Raw genomic sequence first — 18,649 nt, 5'->3', positions numbered from 1 at the left:
ACCAGGAGCACATGACACATGGGATTAGTGTTGAAGGCTAGATAGGAGCAAGCCAGGGGAGAAAGGGAGAAGGGGGAAGAGGAGCATGCAGGTGGAGGAAACCAAGCTGAATGTAGACGATTGCCCCATAGATCCATACAACTAGAATGTCATAGTGGGTATGAGTGATGCAGGTTATGGCGTTCCCCCATGTCAAACCAAATATCTATCCTCCAGGTAGAGGAGAGTCAGTCAAGGTTATTCACAGGGCAGACATGGTCACATCTGGGTTCATCCCAACTCTCCACACATCCTTTCTAACCCTCTCAGATGGCCGTAACTTCTAGCCATGCATGGAACTACAGAAAGGCTATGGAAAGGTGTGGGCTTTGCCTCCTCAGAAAATGTTACCACCATCTCAAGAAAGAAAGCATATTTCTCGACACTCCATCATGGCCACCTTCGATACAGCATTCATCCAGAGATACACCCCTTTCTCTACTGCCTTTTAAAAAATCCCCTTTTTGGTGACTTAATTTTATTACATGATCTTGCTGCAACACTGAGAATCAATCCCCCAAGGAGCCAATAGTTATTCACTTGCACACTGATATAAAAATTCAAAGGTGGAACGGACTACCAATCATGAGGCAAAAAAGTAGTGGAACTATCACCAAAACCTCAGATGGAAAACCATTCCACATGTGGCTCCAGGGACAAATCACTGAATAATTCCCCTGACCTAATCACCATTCCTGACTACCTCCTTTTGGAGACTAGGTAAGTTGTAGAGAACTTTCCAGAAATAAAAACGGTTTGATTAGTAGGTGGGATAACTGATAAAAGCTATTTTATCCTTCAATCTTGGGAAATAAGTATGTTCTAAATGAATAATAATAATAAAACAATAAAATAAAAGCACTTCCTGAATTCCAAGCACATTCAATACATGCACTTTACATACACCATTTACCATATCCACACAAGGTCCCAATTGAGTTGATTAAATAACTGAGGCTTAAAGCAGTTTAATCACCTGCCCAAGGTCACAAGAAACTGCAAGAGAATTCAAACTAAATTTTTAGGACTTCTGTGATGATACGATATAATAAATAATACACATATATTTGGTTTTCATCCCTGGTTCTCAGCACAGAGCTCCTAAAACCCTTGAAATTTCCTGAGTGATAGAGGTGACAGGAGCATCTTTCTTTTATTCATAACAAGTACCTTTTAACCATACCTGAGTTTATGCTAATGAGATAACTGATGGCTGAAAGTCCTTAGCTTCAGGATGGGGGCTGGTTGTGGGAAGAATCAACCATATTATTAAAAGGTTGGAATTCAATTAGAACACTTGGACACAGGGTGGAGAATATCACACACTGGGTCCTGTCGTGGGGTGGGGGGATGGGGGAGGGATAGCATTATGTCATAATGTCATAATGTATGGGGGATGGGGGAGGGATAGCATTATGTCATAATATAAATGGGTTATTTACATTATGTTAAATAGTTAATGGGTGCAGCAAACCAACATGGTACATGTATACCTATGTAACAAACCTGCACGTTGTGCACATGTACCCTAGAACTTAAAGTATAAAAAAAAGAAAACTTTGTTAGCAGGTCAAGGAAAATAAAGATCAAGAGCCAAGGAAGGCATTCCCTGGGATAAAAATAATAAATTTCAACAAATCAACAACAAAAGTAACTTTATAATATTGATTTAAAAAACCATATTTCTTCAATGCTAAGATGTCATCTTTTCACATTTTAATATCATAGACATAATAGCTAACATTCATCTTGCACTTACTTTGTATCAGGTTCTGTTATGTGTGCTTTACATGTGCTGACTCATAGAATATGGGATATTTCATGGAGTGAAAAATTTCATCTTTTGCTCTCTAAAAAGTTGTTATTAAACCAATGTTACAAACTTAAACTCCATGACTGTTTAGAATCCAGGAACCATTGTAGGTGCAGAAATAAATAGTGCTTACAGATATACATTAATAAAAATTACATTGAGGAAAAAAAAAGTTGGAATTTCCAGCCCCACCAACCTACTCTCCCCCTCCCCACCTCCCCATCCACTCTGCCGCCCACCCTTCCACACACACACCTGACCTCTGCGGAGGGGAAAGGGACTGGGGATTGAGTTAATCACCCATGGCCAATGATTAAATCAATCATGCCTAATGGAACATCCATAAAAACCCTAAATGAGGGGGTATGGAGAGTTTCTGACTTAGTGAAACTATCCATGTGCCCGGAGGGTGGTGCACCCCAACTCTAAAAGGACAGAAGCTCCTATGTTTTGGACCCTTCCAGACTTCACCTTTTGCATCTCCTCATCCAGCTGTTCATTTATATCCTTTATAATAACCTGGTAAACATAAGCATAGTGCTTCCCTGAGTTCTCTAAGCTATTAAAGTAAATTATAGAAACCAAAAGAAGGTTGTAGGAAGCCCTGATTTGTAGCCAAGTTGGACATAAGTGTGGGTAATATGTGGACCCACCACTTGCCGTTGATATCTGAAGTGGTAGGTAGTCTTGCAGGACTGAGCCCTTAACCTATAGGGCCTGTGCTGACTCTGGGTAGTGGTAAAATTTAATTAAATTGTAGGACATCTGGTTGGTGGCTGCAAAATATTGAAGAATTACTTGGTGTGGAAAACCCACACATTGGGTGTCAGAAGTATTGTGAGTACAGGCCAGGCACAGTGGCTTACGCCTGTAATCCTAGCACTTTGGGAGGCTGACAGAGGGGGGCAGATCACCCTCTGTCACTCCAGAGGTCAGGAGTTCGAGACCAGCCTGGCTAACATGGCAAAACCCTGTCTCTACTAAATTTCCAAAAATTAGCTGGGCATGGTGGCGGGCACCTGTAATCCCAGCTACTTGGGAGGCTGAGGCAGTAGAATAGGTTGAACCCAGGAGACAGAGGTTGCAGTAAGCCGAGATCATGCCACTGCACTCCCACCTGGGCGACAGAGTGAGACACCATCACAAAAAAAAAAAAAAAAAAAAAAGAAGAAGTAGTATTGTGAGTAGAGAAATAATTTTCTTTTAACTTTGCTCTGCTTCTTCTTATATTCTGGCCAGGAGTGAACCTGTGCTCATCTGTGCTCCAGAAAGAATGGCTGCTTGACAAGCTCATCAACTGCTCTAAGAGGCATTTTTCCTGCTGTGTGTCTAAGAAAAGCACCAAAAAACCATCATGGCTCTTTCCAAGGGAGAAATGACAGCTCTGTCTTTGACCTGAATAGCATGAAAATGAGGCAGTCTGATCCAGAGAGCTGCTCCGTCATGGAGAGAATAACCCTTGGGGACACCATGTACCCAAACAGCATGGCACATGAATATAAACAATGAATACCAATGGCTATAGGCCTCCTTTGGCTTACAGCCCCTCACAGAACTTTAAGAGAACAGAACTGGAAGACACCTTAGGGATCACCAGGCACAACCCCCGCATTTTGCAGATAAGGAAACTGAGGCTAGTTAACATGTCTATTGAAGCTGGAGCAGGGTGAAAGCTAGAACCTTGATCTCAAACTCTCAGACTTCTGTTTTGTTTTCTCTATCACCCTGCAAGCCCAGAACCCAGAAGGGAACCCCATGGTTCCCATCATGCTGCTATAGACTGAATATTTATATCCCCTCAAAATTCATGTGTTGAAACCTAATCCTCAATGTGATGGTACTTGGAGGTGAGGCCTTTGGGAAGTGATTAGGTCATAAGGGTGGAGCTCTCACCAGAGGGATTAGTGCCCTTGGAAAAGAGACCGCAAGAGCTCCCTGGCCCTTTTCTGCCATGTCGAGGACACAGTGAGAAGATAGCCATCTATGAACCAGGAAGCAGGCCCTCACCAGACACTGAACCTGCCAGTTTCTTGATCTTGGAATTCCCAGCCTCCAGAACTGGTGAGAAATAAATTTCTGCTGTTTACAAACTACCCAATCTGTTTTTGATATAACAACCCAAATGGACTAAGACACACACTCTAATCTCCTCATGAGAAACTGGGCTTTTACCATAGGGGAGCTGAAGAGAAAAAAACATTGTTTTTTATTTTCTACTGCTAATTTGAAAGGATACCCATATTATCAGTGCCTCATGGGGGCAGTCCAGTCTGTAAGTCCCAGAGGGAGATATGGAGATGAAAAAGGGTCAAATACCTGGGCCTTCCTGCAGCACAAATCATTCTGTGAATGCAAATAATTTAGTAGTTATACAGTCTGATTTCCCAGAGCAAGCAATGCTCATCCTACCATTGCTTATGTTTATGTACAATTTAAGAGGACCAAATGGCTTCGTCGCACTGTGGAGTGTCAATGCTGGTGTCATTAACATACAATTATACATGCGTGGAGCAGATCATCAAGTACCTGCCCTCTTAATAAATCACATCATGCAAAGCTATGGTGTAGATGTCACTTTCATTTCATAAAATGATTCACCGCAGTATGTCTTAAAAAGCTAGTTTTGCTCATGCATTTAGTCTACAATTCCATTGATAGAGATGTGATTGCCTCGCAACTTGTCAGAAACACGGCCTCTGAATAAAACATGGTACTCCTCCCTGCCACAGAATGCCAACCTTGATCCAGATCTATTTTGGGCGCTTGGCTCCTAGAAATGAATGAAAGTCGTTGTTGAGGTGGAATTTTGCTTCAGGTCCTGTGGGACTTGATGAGGACATTCTTCCCAGCACAAGAAGCTGACCAGGGACAGGGTGCCTCAGCTGAGCGTGTTACTGAGGATAAACATATTTAAACCGCTGTTTGTGGACAGTTCCCCTCCTCCTTTACTGTCAACATATATCATAAAATAAATCCTTTCATTTCATCTTAGGAAGGCAAGATATTCAGGCTAGTAATGAAAGAACAGTAAGGAGAGACCAGTAGCAGCTAAACTAACCTTGAAAGCAGAAGAAAAAAAAAAGAGAGCCACTAAGCCACCGAGTGAGAATGAGTGGCAGGAAGAGTTAGAGAGATCCTGCCCATTCGCATTCGCATTTCTTTCTCTTCACTCTCTCTTCAGCCTGTCTCTTGACAAGAGTGTCCCGGTTCACCCATCACAAATCTCCACTTAACCATGACAGGCATGAGGATGGAACGTCCTATCTAGAGACACCTACAGGCTAACCGAGGAATAGAAATCAGGGAGGGAAGCAGCTCCTAGGTCTTACAGTTTAATGATTACACCGCCGTCTTCAGACCCTGACTTCATTAAATTCAGGGTAAGGACGACCCACACGACGTCCTTCTCGTGCCAGGTACTTGGCAACACAGAACCAGTCGCCGCTGTGTCCTCCCGGCAAGATGAGCGCAGGTTACAGAAGCCCCAGGTCTGGAAGTTTGCTATGCCAGGCTCCTCGGAACAGCACCACTGCCCCAGACGAACACGCACACACACGCACACACACACACACACACACACACACACACACACGCACGGCTTACTGGACACTTGCCCTGCCACCCCCGAAAGCGCAGCGCCGAGTAGAGGCCGGTTCCGGCCGCGAAGGCAGCAGGTGTCCCCTGACCCTTTCCCTCCGTCCCCCAACCCCAGCCCCATCCCTAGCTGAGTTCATCTGGACGCCCCCCAAACTCGCAGTTCTTGGGCAGAATTGCGACCAACAAATAAAACACAAAATGAGCAGACTTACCTAACTCGTCTGGGCTGTAGGATGCGGGCGAGGCTTCCACAAACTCACTGTCTGGGGGAGAAAAAAAGCAGAAAACAACTCGAATCGCTACCATTCAGGGCGGACCCACCAAGCATCAGCTCAAGTGCAGGTCCCCGGGAAAAGCGCGGGCTTCTCTCTCCCAGCGCTCAGAATCCGTGAGCCGGAGGCCCCGCGGGATTCAGACCGCCAGATCCCCAGGGAGTGACAAATTGCCGCAGAAACTTGGGGGGCAACTCGGCCCGGGCACCGCGCGGCTTCCAGGCGCGGTCAGGCGCACGCCAACTTTCCCCGCGTGCCACCCCGCGGCTCCCCCGGCCGGGCGCTGGGCCGCGGCCGCATCTTCTGCCCTCAGCCCGCAGGGCGCATTGCTCTGTCTGCCGGGCCTGGCGCCGACACCCCAGCGCCGAGGAGCCGCGAAGTTTTCCCGCGGTCCCGGGGGCCCGAGGGCGCGCAGCAGCGGCGGCGGCGGCGGCGGCGGCGAGCACCCCTCGCCCACCCAGGCGCCCTGCGCATCCCCGCTCGTTGCTAGGCGACCGTGGCCGTCACGCTCCGCAGACGCGCGCGCGGCCTCCCAACTCCCGGCTGGCGGAATCCTCCCTCGTCCCCGCCCCGTTTGCCCATTTTCCAAAAAATCAGAGCATAACCCGTTCTAACCCGATTCCCTGCTCTTTTATGTTATGTCTGCCCTCCTCTGATGCTTGGGAAATCGTTTGTTCTGTGGGCTTCTCCTGAGGAGATGGAGGATTTTCAGAGCTTGCGGAAAGGTAGGAGGAGCCCCAAATGCCCCCCAATCCCCTCCTTTTGGAACCAGAATTCCAACACCAGTCCAACATTATTTCCTACTCTTCAAGAGATCACCTGGCTCAAGTGGGCAAAGTAATATGAGTTGCATTGCACAGGTTGGGAAACCGAGGCTGAGAAGTTGTTAATTTATGCGTGACGTCATTATGATAGGGGTATGTGAGGGGGGGGGAGGAGAGAAGAGCAGTGCTCCTTCTACTCTATAAAAGATTGACTGCTTTCAAATACAGAATGTAGAAGCAATGGTTATGCTCCGAGAGCCGTAAATTCTAAAATAATTAATGTAACACTGTGAGAACCTCCCTCTCTGAGTCAGTAGCCTGATAACTTGGACAGATGTGGTATGTATCTCCCCCCAGCCCCCAGGACTGACTGTGACCGCTCTGCATTAAGGGGGCGAGGGTGCTGGACTTGGAATGTGCTCCAGAGAGAGCCCCGCAGCTGATGGCCCATAACGGGGTCAGTGGGAAGGAAGGAGCAAGTATGGAAATGGTTGTCCTTTCTCTATCCTTGGAGGACTATTGGAGGGTCAACAGTCTGGGCAGCCTCCTGGGGGCCTTCTATTGTCTCAAAGTGATCAGAGCACCAGCTGCAGCAGCCTAAGGGCCCCGATCTGAGCCAATGTGCTCTCATCCTGTAAACACTCAGCCATCTCTGGCTTTTCCACTGTCAGTTTTTGGTTTACAAATCACCATGAAGGACAGAAAGCCCCTTCAGCCAGCATTGCTTACGGAGCCCAGGGAAGCAGGGGTGGGGCTGTCCTCCCCAAGCAAGGCAGCATTCTTGAGCTGCTGACCCTATCTCTCCAACCTCTTCTTTTTCCTGCTTCTTATAATCTGAGCTTCCAAATCCAGGAATTAAATATGTTTGGGTGAAGCTTTGCACTCATCACTCCATCCCCTCCCAACTCCTAGAATCCTCCCATTTGTCCTCTGGAACTCATGGTTCATCACTAGCAAAATCTATATATCCTCAGCCTCCTCTCTGAATGTTTCTTTCAGTGTCGTGCTCTGACCCATACCTGGCTTTCCTTGAAAATAACAGGCTGCATTACTTGCCTCCTCTACTTATTTCAGCCATCTGTGGATCCTCTGGTTGTTCCACCTCATTTCTTGAAGATAATGGCATCTGATTCACTGTCACTTTTCCCAGTATCATTCCTGTGATTATTCTTATTTTTCTCCATCTACATAGTCACACTCTGATCTCTCAACTCTTCTGCATCTTATCCCTTTCTTGACCTGCTCCAACCACACCAGCCCCCTGCTGTCATAGCGACACCATGCAAATCAATGTGAAGCAATCCACTCTCCTACCTTTCCAGCTTATCCCCTCTGTTATTTTAATCCAATGTGTCCTTGACCCCACCAGCATCTATAATTTACTTATCCGTGACCTTTTCTCTGCCCCTCACTCTCCTCATGAGCCTCCTTCCTTCCTTATGGACTTTAGTTTCCAGTTTCATTATTATTTCTCTCTTACTTACACCTTCAAATCCATGTTCTGCTCTCTTTCCATGCTATTTACCTGGTAAAAACACAACCCTAGTAAAATATAACTCTCCACCTTCTTTCCATCTACACCCAGCTAAACATGATTGAAGAAGCACAAAATTGGCTGGGCGTGCTGTCTCATGTCTATATTTCCAGCACCCTGGGAGGCTGAGCTGGGTGGATCACCTGAGGTCCTGAATTTGAGACTAGCCTGGCCAACATGGTGAAAACCCATCTCTACTAAAAATACAAAAATTAGCCAAGTGTGGTGGTGCATGCCTGTAATCCCAGCTACTCAGGAGGCTGAGGCAGGAGAATCGCTTGATCCCAGGAGGTGGAGTCTGCAGTGAGCAGAGATCACGTCATTGTAGTCCAGCCTGGGTGACAGAAGAAGACTCCTTCTCAAAAAAAAAAAAAAAAAAAAAAAAGCACAAAATTATGCTGTCTGGTCTTATTTTCAATTCATGACCACTAAAATCAAATAGAGCTAGTGCAGCCCAGCAATCACTCTGCATTTGCCTGTTTATTTACTCTCCCGCTCTCCTGTTGCTATGGATGAATTATCTAAGGCCATTATGGCCTCCAGTATGGATCAGATCCCATTCATGTGGCTTTTCCCTCTTCCCGCCTGGATTAATATTTTCTTCTGTCCTTGATCACTCCCGTCAGTATACAGACATACTACTATGATCCTGTCTTTTTAAAAATCCCTTCTTGACTCTATGTATCTCCAGCCATTACTCCAATTCTCATCTCCCCTTTACAACAAAATTCATTAAAAGAATTGTCTATACTGATAGCCACTGTCTACCCATTCTTCATTTTGCTCTTACAAGCAGCCTAAACAGGTTTCTACCTCGCTCCGCCAGAGTAACTCTTGTCAAGGTCAAGAATGGCTTTGCCATTGCCAATTCCAATTATCAGTCCTAGATCCTAACAGCAGGTTTTGACCTGCTGATCTTATGAGTGGATGGGCTCAGATGGGCTGTCTGCAGAATCAGTCTCCTCTGGTTTCCCATAGAATCAAGCAAATAACATTTGTGTCTCAAGAGAGGTGGCCTATAGAAGGCCTTGGGATCAGCTAGACCTGGGTTCTGATACCAGTTCCAATACTAGCTGGTAACTTAATTTCTTTCAGCCTTAGCTTTGTGTAAACATGGAGATAATAATCATACCTAGCATACCAATGTGGTGAGAGTGCAATAAACTAATGCACTTGGAGCCCCTAGGAGAGAGAGTGTCACACTGTAAAAGTCAAATAAACATTAGTTATTATTGGATGCCATGCTCCTTTACAGCTGACACAAATGGACTCTTTTTATCCCTTAACAATTTTGAGTTACTAAAAGAAGATACTAACCACAGAGTATGTTTACATTAGAGGAACGTTCATTATCTCCAACTTTTAGTTTGCATTCCAAGAGTTGGCTTAAAAGCTGGTTACTTGGAGCTGGCAACAGGTTTACCCCTATGAAGAGAGTTGCCAGTGCTCCACAGGGTGATTAGGTTCTGGAGCGTGCCAAACTGTTCTCACAATGGACTTGCCTTCAATTTGTTCATATAAATGGATGACTTGTAAACTAGGAACTATCCTTACAACATTTTAGTTATTTGAATTTCCTAATCAACTGAGGGTTAATGAGAAAACATTTCTCTTGTTTCAGTATTTGCTGTTGAAAATTCTCTAAAGTCAATGATTCCAATTTTCTATCTTAGGAAGTAGAACAGAGCCAACGATAATGTTTCATATTAATCAAACAAACTTTTATTGGGAGTTTACCATGCTTCCAGCGCTGTGCAAGGCACTGCAGACACAGAGGTGATCAGTGCCCTTCTAATAAGGGATTCCATGACAGACGTTATTGAATCTCAGGGCAATGTCCAAAGTGCCTATCCACACTTGACTTTTATATGTCTCTTATAAAGAAACGGTTCTGCTGGAGTGTCACTGAGTTATAATAAACAGTGCACAAGTTTACAGATTTGCATCTCAGCTCTGTGAATTATTGGGTGGGGAGCATTTTCAGTTTCCTAACAATAATACATACCTTACTGGATTGTTAGGAGCAGCGAAATAGGTAAAGTATGAGACAGACCAGGCACAGGGTCTAGCACACATAGGTACATAATATTCATTTTCTGACTGGGAATGGTGGCTCATGCCTGTAATCACAACAGTTTGGGAGGCAGAGGCAGGCGGATCACCTGAGCTCAGGAGTTCAAAAGCAGCCTGGCCAACATGGTGAAACTCCATCTCTACTAAAAATACAAAAATTAGCTGGGTGTGGAGGTGGTTGCCTGTAATCCCAGCTACTCAGGAGGCTGAAGCAGGAGAATCGCTTGAACCCGGGAGGCAGAGGTTGCAGTGAGCCAAGATTGTGCCACTGCACTCTAGCCTGGGTGACAGAGTGAGATTTCGTCTCAAAATACATACATACATACATACATACATATTCATTTTCTTCCCACATAGAGGGCTAGAGCATGCCAGACTGCTCTCCTTTTCATCCCAGGTGGCAGGTGGGCCTCCTGCTGCCACGGCCCCAGCAGACAGCAAGAGGGAGTCCCTGCCCCTGTTTCTAGGGAAGCATATTTATTAGAGGTGGGACGTGTGGGGAGGAAACGACAAGGTGGAAATATTTCTGGAGCTCAAGAGGAAGTGTATCATAGAAACAGATTATACAGGGGCCTGGTGTCTAATGGTCACTGTTACTATTGCCATGATATATCATGAATTGAATGGGCTTTTGGGAGCTGGCCTGGGAACCCAACTCCTAACTCTAATGTTCTTTCTTTCCTTATATTATTGTAAATGTTTTAAATTTATTCTTATAGTATAAACAAATAAAATGTGTTTGCTGTAAAGGAAAAAACATTTGGTATAGATGAGTATAAACTGAAAAATAAAAGTCTCCTTTCCTGTCCTCTTCTAATCTCCATCCGAAAACTAAAAACCATCCACAACTTCTTATGTGTCCTAGTAGGAATTTTTAAAGGCATATTCAAATGTGTATAAGAATTGTTTAAACAAGTTGGATATTATTATTATGGATTCCAAATTAAAGGCAAAAATTTCTAAATGAAATTTTGCTCCCCTCCCAAACATAAGCTGGGGTATGACTATTTTCTGTTTAGGAAGGCAAGAAAGTATACTAAAAAGTCATAGAAGAAAAGTCTTATCAGCCATTAGAAAACAGTAAAATCTTAAACAAAATTTAAGTGTTTAAAGTGTAACACATAACACTTCAGTTATCTGGAAAACTCAATCTGCTCCCTCGTTCCTCAGTAAATGTGGTATGGTTATATAGCAACACTGGACATAATGCCAGGATCAAAGGAAACCTTAGCTGCATTTCTAGAGCTAAGAGCACACTCTACATACTCTTTTGGGGTACAATGCCCATCACAGATATTCTGCTTAGTGTGCAGGGACTCCAGCTGTGAGCCAGGAACCTCCCCTGTAGCATTCTGGGAATGCCATCAAGCCCCTGCCCAGCCTCTGCTGCAGAGGTGGCAGGGTCTGCTTTGACTGCAGGCTCTACTTGGAGAAGCAGCCAACAGGAGGGCCTTTACAGGCTGTTCTCACTCAAGGGGCCCCCAGGGGTTACATAGCTACTTGATCGTGTTCAGAAGAGGAAGTGACAGAGTCTCACACAGATATGCTTCTTCCTCCAAGAGATGGGTGAGGGGCTAAATGCCACATGGGGAGAAGCTTTATCCAGCCAAAGTATGCTATTAATTCTCTTTGCAAGAAAGAGCTGCACAAATGCCATAATAACAAGTTAAGACAGTAGCTAGGGCCCACTAGGATGTGTGTATGGCCTTCCCATCCCCAGCCCCCAAGGAAATAACCAATTTCAAGCATGAAAGACAGAAAGAAGTGAGCTGAGCTGAGTCATCTCTCTGCCTTCCTCTCCTTCCTGGTATTGCCCTTTGATCATCTTCTCTGCAGGTAGCCTTCTGTCTCCTGGAGGCCCTCTGCTAGTTAACAGCAGAGCAGAGCCGGGAAGCAATACGCGCTCCTCCTCCCCTCCTCTCCCAGGGGAGCATGGGCAGGACTGATTTAGAGGGAAGAGGGGCCAAGGCTGCCCCAGCTCAGCATGACTCTCTTTGTTATACTTATCTCTTATCTGCACCTCCTAGGACAAGCCAGTAGGTGAAACTAAGGACAAACACATGCCCATCAGTAAGGTTTCATCAAAATGAAATTTGCAATTGATTGGTTGAAGCATTAGCTCCCAGGCTGAATTGGCCCAATGGGCATTTCCTGTTCTCTAGAATTTAATAGTTTTTCCTCTTAGCACAACTCCACTTCTTTATAAGACTTGATGAAAAGGGAAAAAGAAGCACAGTTGTTTTATTTCCCTTAAATGAAAATCAGGCCTCAGGTAACTATTTTGTTTTGTAATTTCCAGAAGAAAGGAGTGGGCTCCATAGGAAGAATAATTAACCATATCTCACCTAAAAAAATCATTATCCTAAGCAGAAACAATACAGATGTTGTATGAATCTGCCTCAAGGCCTGCGACCAAGAGATGAAATGAAATTAACTCTGACAGGAAGTCAAGGGTTCATTTTGGTAAAAATGCCAAATGTGTCCTCTAAAAATTCCAAATATCAATGCAGGAGATGCTATCAACGAAAGCAAGGTGTTTTGGGAAACATATAAATAAACTAAATTTGTCCCGCTCCTGCACTGCCTTTGCCACCAGATTCCTGTTACCAAGTATAGTCCAGAGAAGAAGATTTAAAAGAATCTTCACTCAATATCATATCAAAGGAAATAAAATCTGGCTGAGCCAAGAAGCTACTAGAAGGTGTACTTGGACATGAGTCAGAATAAAGAACGATTCCAAAAATACATACAAGAAAAGGTCCCTGCAGAGGAAAATCATACACTTCCGACTTACACTCAGATCTATTGAGTGAAATCAGACAAAATACCCAGTGTTAAGATTAAGGACAAAAACATTTGCTGCAATTGAAATCTATGACTAAACTATTAAAAAACAAAATTTATAGGATAAATGTGAGTTTCTGCTGAAATGCAGAGACCATGATCTTATATTTCCACCCCAGCATCTAAGGCAGAGGCCTGAGGGGGAATTGCTTCTTTCAGAGCTGCAAATAGAGTCTTCTTGGACCACACAGAGGCTTCTCTTCTTTCACAGAAAAGTGGTTTTCCTAAGACACTGTTGCCTTAGCAGTCAGCATAGTGTGGGTGGTGGAAGGAGAAGCAGGAGACCTGGCTGTAGCCCTATTTTTGCCACTAATCTTTAATAAATGTCCTAATGTGCTTAGACTGTGCTCTCCTCTGTAAAACTACAGTTGAAACAGATGAGGGACTTTAAGAAACTAATTGAAACAAGTGCCAGTAGGAGATCACGGATAATGGATTCCATTATATGCATCTGTTTACTACAGAGTATGCAAGAAAAATAGACAAAAAGGATCAAACTTCTCAAAAAGGTGGAGATGCAGAGTAATGTTGCCCTTAGAAACTGACAGACAGGAGTAAAATGGATAGAACGCAGCTCTGGAGTATGAAGACCTGAGTGTGAATCTGCTGTCCGAGCTGGGCTTAGTTAGTTTGCCTTTGCAAGACTCAGTTTTCTCATCTGCAAAATGGAGATAAGACTAACTACTTCACAAGATTTCAATAAGGGTTTGAATGCAATGAAATCATGTACATGGCAATGTTTGGCACACAGACTGCTGTCAGGAAAAGTTGCCTCCTTCCTCCTTGACCAGTGTTAAAACTCTCCCTGACCCTGAGAGGCTTCAGAAAGGAAATCTGCTCCTTCCTGTTTATATAACCATAATGGGAACAGTACCACTGAATTTCTATGACGCACCTGGCCCACGCTGCCAGGCCGTGTTTCCCAGACTTCCTGCCTCTCCCCTCAAGAGGAGCTTTAAGCAGGTTGAGTTCCCTGGGAAGCGTGGATGACAGCAGGATTCCCAAACAGCTGAGTGAGCACATCTATAAGAGGAAGAAGAAATACTTTATAGATTTGCTGAGAAGGAACTCCTCTTCCGTACCAAATCCCCACATACTTGATATGGCTGGCGGCTGAACAGCCCAATCAACTTGCAATGCAGCAGTCAGAAACGCGACAGTGGCCGAACACTGTCTCCCTTTTGTTTCATATATCAGACTGCATGTGATTTCTTTTGGAAAATGTGCTCCAGACCTTTAAAATGAGTTTGAAAACCCAGTGGCCCAGATCATTGGGAATATTTTTAGGAGTGTCAGAAGCAGGAGTGGAAGAGGGACTTTCCTTCAGAAACTCCTTATCACCCCCAAACATCCTGGGTTCACAGCCAGCTTCCTGTAAGCTCTCCTACCCAATTGCAGCCCGAGATGCTCTGAGGATAATACAAGGGCAGATGTTGTGTGGATCCGCCTCAAGGCCTATGACTCAACAGGATGACAGAGACTCCCTGGAAGATAATGCAATTCTCTGAGGACTGCAGGAAGCCAACAACAAAACCCCGAGGTTTGGACACTCCAGGGCTTTCCCTGGTACTTCACTGGAAATGCAAAACCCACCAGCCCATATTGAGCCTCAGAGATAGAATAGCTGGCACTAGCCAGTGGTGGGGAGAGGTGAGGTGGGGAAATGGAGTGTCCAGGAAAGATGCTTTGAAGCAGGTGGGTCAAGGCCTTGGCTGTGCATGAGCTGAGATGGCTGTAGGGGAGAGTCCTGTTGTGGGCTTGGATGAGAATGCACATGTTACAACAGCACTGTTTATTTTCTGGCCCTGCTCAGGGCTAGTACTCATTTTAACTGTGACAAGCAAATAACCAGCAATACAAGTTTGTAAATGGACCACCAGAGCCTTAAGCTGTGAAGGCTGAGTAGGGAGTGTTGGAGAGGGAATTGGAGGGACAGAAGCCTATGGTGGCTAGGATTGGACTGATCTCGGTTTAAATTCCAGCTCTGCCATTTGTGAGCTAAATGATGTACAAGTTTCTCAGCCTCCTCAGGCTCAATTTTTTCATTCATGAATTCAGAATAAAGCTATTGTGAGCAAAGACTTGGAACCAACCCAAATGTCCAACAATGATAGACTGGATTAAGAAAATGTGGCACATATACACTATGGAATACTATGCAGCCATAAAAAATGATGAGTTCATGTCCTTTGTAGGGACATGGATGAAATTGGAAAGCATCATTCTCAGTAAACTATCACAAGAACAAAAAACCAAACACCGCATATTCTCACTCATAGGTGGGAATTGAACAATGAGAACACATGGACACAGGAAGGGGAACATCACACTTTGGGGACAGTTGTGGGGTGGGGAGAGGGGGGAGGGATAGCATTAGGAGATATACCTAATGCTAGATGACGAGTTGATGGGTGCTGTGCACCAGCATGGCACATGTATACATATGTAACTAACCTGCACATTGTGCACATGTACCATAAAACCTAAAGTATAATAATAAATAAATAAATAAATAAATAAATAAAAACTCTGTCGTACTAGAATTGGCCAACTACAGCAATTGAAACAGTAGTGAATTCAGACTCAAACTCAGATATATGTATGTATGTATATGTGTATGCGTGTAAATTTAGTAAATAATATGATAAGATAAAAAAAGCTATTGTGAGAATTAATTGAGATAGTCTATATCTATACAAAAAGGGCTTAGTGTAACATCTGGCAATATTATATACCTAATAAATGGTTAAAATATTTTTCTATAATTCATCCATTTCTGACTTAGCTCTGGCACATTACACTTCATCTCTGAGTGCCAGTATCCTCATCCTACTTCAAGACCTCACTAGGTTCTCATTTTGGCACCTGACTCTGTCCTCTGAGGACCTGCACCTTTCTTGGATCTCATCCCAGGCCTCTGAGAACCAGTATCCTCATCCTACTTCAAGACCTCACTAGGTTCTCATTTTGGCACCTGACTCTGTCCTCTGAGGACCTGCACCTTTCTTGGATCTCATCCCAGGCCTCTGAGAACCACCCTAATATCAGCTGCCCACAAGGATTTACAGATTTCAGCCACACTGATTCCTTGTGTCTGTGCTTCACCCACTTACCACAACACTGTCCTACTTTGTCTTGGATGCCTTCATCTTTGCAGGATATAGACTGATTATCTGAACTGGAGCCAGATATTATGGTATCTGTTGCCTACCAGAACTAAGCTTTTCCTTAGCCCCAGAAGCTCATCACTTACCCAAAAGCAGTGCCTCCTCTTTAGGTAAACCTAGACACAGGTCTGGTTTCCCTTCCTATGTTCCAGCCTTGCCCCAAAGATTGCAGATAGATGACATGGTAAACTTACAGAGGGATAAGGCAGAGCTTGGAGATGGTCACAGTATGGAGTTTGTAGCCACCCCTTTGTTACAGTGATCCCTAAGGCTTCTTTCAGTTCTAAAATTCTCTGGTGGATGATTCTATTGCCTAGGTTACAAAAGCACCAAGCACAATGGGAAAACCACACTTTCTTTCTCTCCTCTGCCTTTAGGCTTTGATAACAAGCCTAGGGTCATTGAATCAAATGCTATAGGTGTGCTGAAAGCAAGGTGAAGTGATGTGGTGGTGCCAGAAGTAGTTGTATAATCAGATAGGTTCCCACAGCCAAAAAATGCTTTCAGTGAAGGCAGAGATATTCAGAGGATGTGGTCCCAACTGTCATTCATTCGTTCATTCATTCATCCAGCCACACAGCCAGCCAGCCATCAAATATACACCATGAATTTGCCATGCTACAGTGAAAGGGGTACAAAGATGAATAAAACAAGGCATCTGTCTCAAGAAGCACACAGGCTGTATAGGACTCAGGCAAGCACAATACTGTGTGATGATACATGCTGTGACATGGGAATCTGCAGAGGCTATGGCAGCACTGAGGAGTGAGGAGAGACTCTCCTTCAGACCAGGATGGGGGTTGGTAGGAGGTGGTGGCAGGAAGAGATCCCAGAACAGACGACTTAAGCAGAAGCTTCAAAGATGAGTAGGAACTGGCCAAGTGGAAGAGAGATGATAATAGCAGCCTTTGCAAAGGTTCACAGGCATGTGAGGGCAGGATGTATTCAGGGATCCAGGAAGAGGCTGATACAGTGAGAAGGAGGGGGTTGCTATTAGTGATTGGCAGCAGGAGATGAATCTAGAGGGCAGGCAGAGGTCAGATCTGGAAGGGCTGTGTGTTGAACTAGGGAGGTTTAGTTTTTTTCCATGGGGTGTGAAGAGATGCTGGCTTAAGAACTTCTAAAAAGTGGCTAGAACGACAGTGTGACAGTGCACAGGAACAAATGACAGTTGGTTTTTGGGTGGAATGCATCCAAATTTCCTCTCTCAAAGCTTCCTGTCTTCCCTTTGGAGACTATCTCATTGTGTGCAGCAGTCTTGGTTGGAAGACATACCCTGGTGTAGTGCAGAAGGTCTGCAAATGTTTGTTGCCATGTAAGTTACCCTGTTTTAGAGGTGGGCACATCGGAGAGTATAGTCTGCTGTTCTCTATGTCTATCTTGCTCTCATTCTTGTATTACTAGTGCTTGGCATAAAATAGATAATAATATTTGTTGAATAAATGAATAAACAACAAACAAATGGGAGACATATCCTTGTGAAAACATCTGTGAGTGCATTAACCTCAGCAGCCTTTCATCGTCCATCTGTAGAATGGCTCCTATCATCAAAGTAGGTCTCTATCAGATTTGAGGGATAGAGGAGGGAGTGGACTCTTAGACCTGACAGAGGACCACAGCTCTGTGTCAGAGTATGGTTCTTATATTTGTATGCTCTGCTCCAGGAAAGTAACAATAGCTCCGTGATTTAATGCTGAGTCACATTAATTGGATAATCATAAAGAAGGGAAAGAGCTGACCTTCTCTGTTTATACTGGTTGCTTTATCCTCAACTTGAATGTATACAGGCTGCTGAGAGGAGAGATGAGCAAAACAGGAACAGAGTGCCTGACACATGTTAGGTGCTCAAAGATGTCTGACCAGCTTCCCACCTGGCCAGGGCAAGAGATCATTAAATGACAGCTGATGGTCCTCATCATAACACTGCAAAGTGGGCATTCTTACTCTCATGTTAGAGCCCAGGGAATGACAGATTTTCTCAAGGCCATAAAACTTACAAATAGTGAATTCGCGATCTCAACCCAGGTCTGTCTGACTTCAAAGTCCATTCCCTTTCCTCTCCACTCAGCTGCTTTTGAAAAGACAAGCAGCGCGGGCACGTACTGAGTACAATGGATTGACATAATGAGGTGCAGAAGCTGAAGACTACCATGCTATCAGGGACATCAAAAACGGCCATACCCCCTCTGATGTTGGCAAAATGATGAATTCCAGCATGGGATAACCAGGCTCCTTCCTCCAAAGTCCATTTTTCACTGAGGTCCATGCTTCTAGCCCCTTGTATGTATAGCTTTCAGATCAAATGGAAGCAATCTCCTGAAATAAATAATGAATACAAAAAAAAGGATTTGAATTACCACTGATGTTCTCTTTGTGAAAAGAAGCTTTCTTGAAGGAAAGTGGTCAGTTTCTAGCTCATTTCATTCCTTTGGCACACAAAGCTTGTTGTCTAGATTTGGGTATGGCCTGAGTTTGAAGTTGCTCAAGCCCACAAACCAGGTTTTTCTCACCATTCAGTTAACAAATGTTTGTGGAATGACTATTGT

General features: G+C 44.4%; 1 protein-coding gene and 1 long non-coding RNA gene across 6 annotated transcripts in view; one reads left to right on the top strand and one right to left on the bottom strand.

The window, feature by feature from the left end:
- The window catches only part of AMOTL1 (angiomotin like 1), a 169,820-nt gene that overhangs the window by 128,738 nt on the left and 22,433 nt on the right, over positions 1-18,649 (bottom strand). For 3 of the 5 annotated variants that reach the window (XM_009246964.4, XM_009246965.4, XM_054524953.2), the window contains exons 2-3: positions 18,285-18,419; positions 5,662-5,712 (exon numbers count right to left, since the gene is read on the bottom strand). In XM_009246964.4, the coding sequence (XP_009245239.2) occupies positions 5,662-5,712; positions 18,285-18,369 (136 nt within the window). In that variant the 5' untranslated portion in view covers positions 18,370-18,419. Of the gene's footprint in view, positions 1-5,661; positions 5,713-16,189; positions 16,206-16,297; positions 16,323-18,284; positions 18,420-18,649 lie in introns of those variants that run through there. The other 2 variants (XM_054524954.2, XM_054524955.2) reach the window with 2 other exon arrangements.
- The window catches only part of LOC129048736 (uncharacterized), a 71,020-nt gene continuing 58,347 nt past the window's right edge, over positions 5,977-18,649 (top strand). The window contains exon 1 of the long non-coding RNA XR_008511314.1: positions 5,977-6,446. This is a non-coding gene — a long non-coding RNA (uncharacterized LOC129048736). The remainder of the gene's footprint in view (positions 6,447-18,649) is intronic.

This window comes from Pongo abelii, chromosome 9, assembly GCF_028885655.2.
Source record: "Pongo abelii isolate AG06213 chromosome 9, NHGRI_mPonAbe1-v2.0_pri, whole genome shotgun sequence".
NCBI classification, from domain to species: Eukaryota; Metazoa; Chordata; class Mammalia; order Primates; family Hominidae; genus Pongo; species Pongo abelii.
The sequence above is the reverse complement of the archived record's forward strand: the minus strand, read 5'-3'. Positions and strand labels throughout refer to the sequence as shown.